This window comes from Sinocyclocheilus rhinocerous, unplaced genomic scaffold (genome assembly GCF_001515625.1).
Source record: "Sinocyclocheilus rhinocerous isolate Xijiao unplaced genomic scaffold, SAMN03320098_v1.1 scaffold439, whole genome shotgun sequence".
Lineage (NCBI taxonomy): Eukaryota > Metazoa > Chordata > Actinopteri > Cypriniformes > Cyprinidae > Sinocyclocheilus > Sinocyclocheilus rhinocerous.
The window spans coordinates 106,823-112,270 of record NW_015635034.1 but is presented as its reverse complement, the minus strand read 5'-3'; the positions used below and the strand labels follow the sequence as shown (position 1 = coordinate 112,270).

At 36.2% G+C, this 5,448-nt stretch overlaps 1 protein-coding gene across 1 annotated transcript; it reads left to right on the top strand.

Annotated features, from left to right (window-relative positions):
* The first annotated feature begins 3,152 nt into the window (after nt 1-3,152).
* On the top strand, nt 3,153-4,100 carry LOC107746256 (olfactory receptor 52K1-like). The gene has a single exon (XM_016560386.1). The coding sequence runs from the start codon at nt 3,153-3,155 to the stop codon at nt 4,098-4,100; it is 948 nt and encodes a 315-aa protein (XP_016415872.1).
* Nucleotides 4,101-5,448: the final 1,348 nt, after the last annotated feature.

Genomic DNA, 5,448 nt, shown 5'->3' with positions numbered 1-5,448 from the left:
TACAGATTTAGATTAATTCTAAGGAATCTGATTACATAATAAAAAAATAAAACAAGTTTATATAGGCCAAAATAAAATCTAAATGATGCAAATACTTAAAGGTTTAGAAAACTGATTCAGGCCGAATAGCAAAACAAACTTGTAGCCAATCAGCAGTAAGGGGCGTGTCTACTCATGATGTGGAGGAGAGAGCGACAGATAGATAGAGATGGCGGATAAAAAACAAAAGAGGAAAACGTCTGCGGAACAAAAGAAGGCTTAAGGCAATAAGTAGGACCCGTGTAAATATCGGATCAGCTTTCCAACGCTGGAGAGAACTCAAAGAGAAGAAGGCCTGCGATTGGACGCCGAGGTTGCTTTGTTTCTTCTCGATAGGTGAGTAACACCGTGTCTGCACCGCAACAGCTAAAGTTTGTTTAGTACACTGGACGCGACAAAGCGACCATTGAAAATCATTTGAAATATGGGTCAATACGTCATAAATAGAACGCAGCAGCAATTTTCTGTCGAGGATTTGTCGTGTCGTGCTGCGCCGCATCCAGTGTAGACCATAGATATGTATATATATCTATGGTGTAGACAGCATCACTGATTATGAGTTCTATAGTATTTTGTCGCGCCGCGCCACTCGCGTCCGGTGTAGATACGGTGTAACATTGGTTTTGCTTTGTTTCACAGAACTAATGGGTGCCTGGGTTGCGTACGTATGTGTGGGGCGGAGCTATCAAAATACGGGGAGACCCTTTTGGGGTAGGGGCGTGTTTGTTTTGGTGATTTCAAATGTCAACATTGGCTACCAAAAATCGCTTACCCCACCTTTAATAATAAACTATGCCATTTTGTTTTTTTGAGTGCATGATTTGTAAAGGCACACACCTGTCTATATAAGGTCTAACAGTTGAAAATGCAAATCAAACCATAAAGTCAAAGGAAATGCCTGCAGAACCAATTTTGTGTCTAGTCACAGATCTGATGAAAGCTACAAAAAAAATCTGCATCACTGAAAGTTCCAAAAAACACAGTGACCTCAAACATCTTACAATCTCAACCAGGACTCTTCCTAGAGCTGGCCACCTGGCCAAGCAATTGGAGGATATTAATATAATTTCATACATGTGTGGTTTGCCTGTTTTGGACACTTTGAACTGTTTTCTTTCCAGAAGTTTGTATTAAGTAGTTTAAGTTATAGACGGTTTATCGGACGCATTCGTTTGGCCCAAAGTTAACTTCCGGTCTGTGTTTGTTTATTGGTCTGGCTAGTAATATGGTGCTGACTACAAATGCAGTTAAAGTTAAGGTGATGAGTAAACTGAAGTTGGGCTCAGGTTGTTGTGTTGTGGGATGCAACCCAGTGTTTCCCATACATTTGATTTATTTGTGGCACAATATCAAAACTGACCATCACAAATATATTTTTCAAAAGGCTATGACTTCGTTGAATAAACATGAGCACTGTACGTTTCAAAATCAAAACGCGAGATGGGTGTTTTTATATCACTGTATCTCTGCAGAAAATCGCCTGTCTTCAGAAAATTTCCGATGTCATTTTCATTTCAGCTTTCCTATAATGCCTGATAAAGCAGCATTTGTGAGCGCAGCGTTGCTTTGTGTAACGTTACAGCCGTTACCGGGGAAACCAATATTTCTGGATCACAGCTGTGTGAAGAGACAGGCAAGACATAGTTTTAACTTGCTAGCTAATGTAATTTACTTATTTATTTTGTTATCAGAAATAATCCATTCTAGAGAGATTCTGTTTTTATTGATTTTTTGCGGAAGTCTACCGGAAGTTAAGTTTGGACCACAAAAGCGCGCATGCGCAGTTACGTTTGTTTATGTTGTTGCCGTTAAAAAGGGTCTATATTTATCAGAACTTTTAAAGGATTTAAAATGGTAATATAAAATGTTAAATGTATATCTATAAAATGGTAAAGGTGTAACTATATAAATGTTTATGATATATTTAGCATTTCTTCAGCTGTAAATATGTAACAATGTTTACGTTTTAGATGTCATCAGTATGTCCAAATTGTATGTTTCAGCATCTCTTTAAATGTACAAAAATGTATGTGTTATACCTATGATTGTTATGTATAAATATAACCTATGAGACCAGGCTGACAGTGCATGATGGGGTTTCTCTGGTCAGTGAGCATACATAGGTTGTACACTTATTACTGCATTGTGTTTTGGAATTGACTGAGTGCACTAGAAAATCTTCACTATGGTTATGGACACGACTACAAAATGTCTGATATTCAAAACTACATAAGGGGATGGGGGCCATTTTGAACATGGCAACTGATATGTTAACCAGTCCTGTCAACTTCCACTTCCTGATAATTACATAATTTATACAACAGACGTCTCACTTATTGAATAAATGTCTTAGGTTACATGCTTGCCATGCTACTGTCCACAGCAGGCTGCAAAACAATTAAATTCTTCATCTTATTTAATAGGTGCATTTGTGATGACTTTTTATTGCTGGTCATAAAAATCCTAAGCTTAGAAAACAGTCAGCACTGCCACAGAAACTGCAGTCCTATGATACAAAAAAAAAAGAGATGAACTCTATTTTTTAATTGGAGTCACACACAGACTCATGGGAACACGACAGTGTATTTAGATACCATGATATGTGTCAAGCTTTCATTGCACTCTAATAAGACCAGACGCCTTATCTGGAAAAAAAAAACTTTAATGGTTTCTATTCAGCAATGTTATGCGGAGAGCACAGACTAATGAGTGATGTTGGTAGATTTAATATAATATCTGGTACCAATTATGTATGAACTTTATGCTTGTCATGTGGTGAGTCAATTCGTTGTACTTCTGAATTGAAGTGTCAGAGGTAGTTTTATTTTGCTGTTGATTTACATCACAGTATAATAATGCAAGAAATTTCAGAATTAAGGTAAACTAATTCTATACTAATATCCTAACTATAGGTATACTAAGTGAACCAGATTTTTTTTCCTTAATGTTTTAAATATATTTACAGATTTTGAAAAATATTAAATAGAAATGACCTTAAAGTGTAAAGTGTATCTTGGTGTTGTTGAAAGGGAAAATTAACTATTATTTATTTTCTCATTTTCTATGACATCATTTGTTTGAACAGAACACTGTGTGCAAAAGGAGTTTTCAGCATGAATTTTTCTGCACATAATATCTCATTTACAGACTTCAAATTTAATGGTTTTTACAGTCTAGGAGAATGGAGGCCTTTTTTATTTATCCCTTTCTTTCTGATGTTTTTATTAGCTATCACAGCAAATTCCATTCTTATATATTTAATCATAAGCCAAAGGTCTCTGCATTCTCCTATGTATGTACTAATAGGTTTAATGGGTGTTGTAGACTTGCTCTTGCCTATATTTTTTGTACCTAACATGCTTCTTAGCTTTTTGTTTAATTGGAGTGGGATTTCTCTAATTGGTTGTTTGACACAAATGTTTTGCCTTCATTTTGTTGGAACATTTCAAACTACTTTGCTTTTTTGGATGGCACTTGATCGTTATTTTGCAATATGCAAACCACTTTATTATCATACATACAAGGAAATCTGTAACTTTCTAAAGTTTGTTTATGCACCTCTAATCAGAAATGGACTCCTGATTATCGCCATTGTCTCTCTAGCTGGAAGACTGTCATTTTGTGCAACAAATGTCATTGATCACTGTTTTTGTGAGCACATGGCATTGGTTCAGTTAGCATGTGGAGATATATCAATTAATAACATTGTAGGACTATTGACTGTTTTCCTTGTGCCAACTGCAGATTTTATTCTCATTACTGCTTCCTATGTTGTGATTTTTACCTCTGTTTTCAAATCTGGCAAAGCTCACATGAAGGCCTTAAACACCTGCATAACCCACTTAATTGTCCTGTCAGTTGCTTTGATTTCTGCCTTGGTTGCATTTCTATCATACAGAATAAGAAACAACATTTCTTCCAACAACCGTATAGTTATAAGTGTCATGTACTTATGTTTTCCAAGTTGTTTTAACCCAATAATCTATGGATGGAGAACAAAAGAAATAAGACATGTGTTTCTGAAATTTATAAACCAAAATGTCTTTTCTTTAGAAAAATGAATGGCATTTATAAATGAATCAATTTAAAGAAATGATACATATAAAAAGTGACCTTAATGTAAAAAGATTTTGTTGTTGAGGGAGGAAAATGATACCTATAAAATATTTTAAATGAATAAATGCACATTAAAGACAAGTATATTAAAAGCTGTACAATCAATGTCTTTACACACACACACACACACACACACACACCTAAAGCATCAATATCACCCCATAGATATCTATACAGAGATACATTACCATTTCTATAGGCTGATATGGGTAAGCCATGCACTTAAATACAGTGGGTACGGAAAGTATTCAGACCCCCTTAAATTTTTCACTCTTTGTTATATTGCAGCCATTTGCTAAAATCATTTATGAACAATTCTGTGTTTTCTGTCAATATGGGGTGCTGTGTGTACATTAATGAGGAAAAAAAATTAACTTAAATGATTTTAGCAAATGGCTGCAATATAACAAAGAGTGAAAAATTTAAGGGGGTCTGAATACTTTCCGTACCCACTGTATATAATATAAATATATAAATTAAAAATAAAACATAATTATCTAAATAATGCTTTTTTTTAAACAACAATATATTCATTATTAATTTTAATATTTATTAACAGCAATATATTAATATTTATTTAAATCATGTTTTCAATAAATATATAATTATTCAAATTTTTGTGTTGTAAATAAACAAATGTCCCCAAAGGAAAACGTCTCAGGTTACGTATGTAACCATGGTTCCCTGAGTAGGGAACGAGACACTGCGTCCTCTAGGGGTTGCTATGGGGAACGCCTCGTCGTGACCCGTGTCTGAAGCATACATTGAGCGACCCCTAGAGGACGCAGTGTCTCGTTCCCTACTCAGGGAACCATGGTTACATACGTAACCTGAAACGTTCCCTTTGCTGAGGGGAGTGCATGCCAGAAAACCATGGCGAGCACTAAGTACCAACTCTACCATAGCCAAGTGTACAAAGACTTACATGCACACTTACCATAACATGGATTTAAAAATACCGTTCAAAGGGCCCTCGTGGCACTCTGATAAAGCAGCCCATAGATGGAAATGGTGCATCCCAAAACACTATGTTTGAGAAGTCATCAACTCGATCTAAGGTACAATGCTGGAGTGGCTAGCAGTAAATCTCTAGCTGAGGGAGCAAACACCCAGCTCTCAATCGAGAGGGGGGCTCGACCTGCAGCATGTTCCAATGCTGGAACAGCTAGCAGTAATTTACTTAGCTGAGGGAGCAACACACCCAGTTCTCAATCAAGAAGGGGGCTCGACCTGCAGCATGTTCCAATGCTGGAACGGCTAGCAGTAATTTACCTTAGCTGAGGGAGCACACAC

Coding starts and splice junctions, on each gene's coding strand:
- LOC107746256 (XM_016560386.1), top strand. CDS start 3,153: ATGAATTTTTCTGCACATAATATCTCATTTACAGACTTCAAATTTAAT.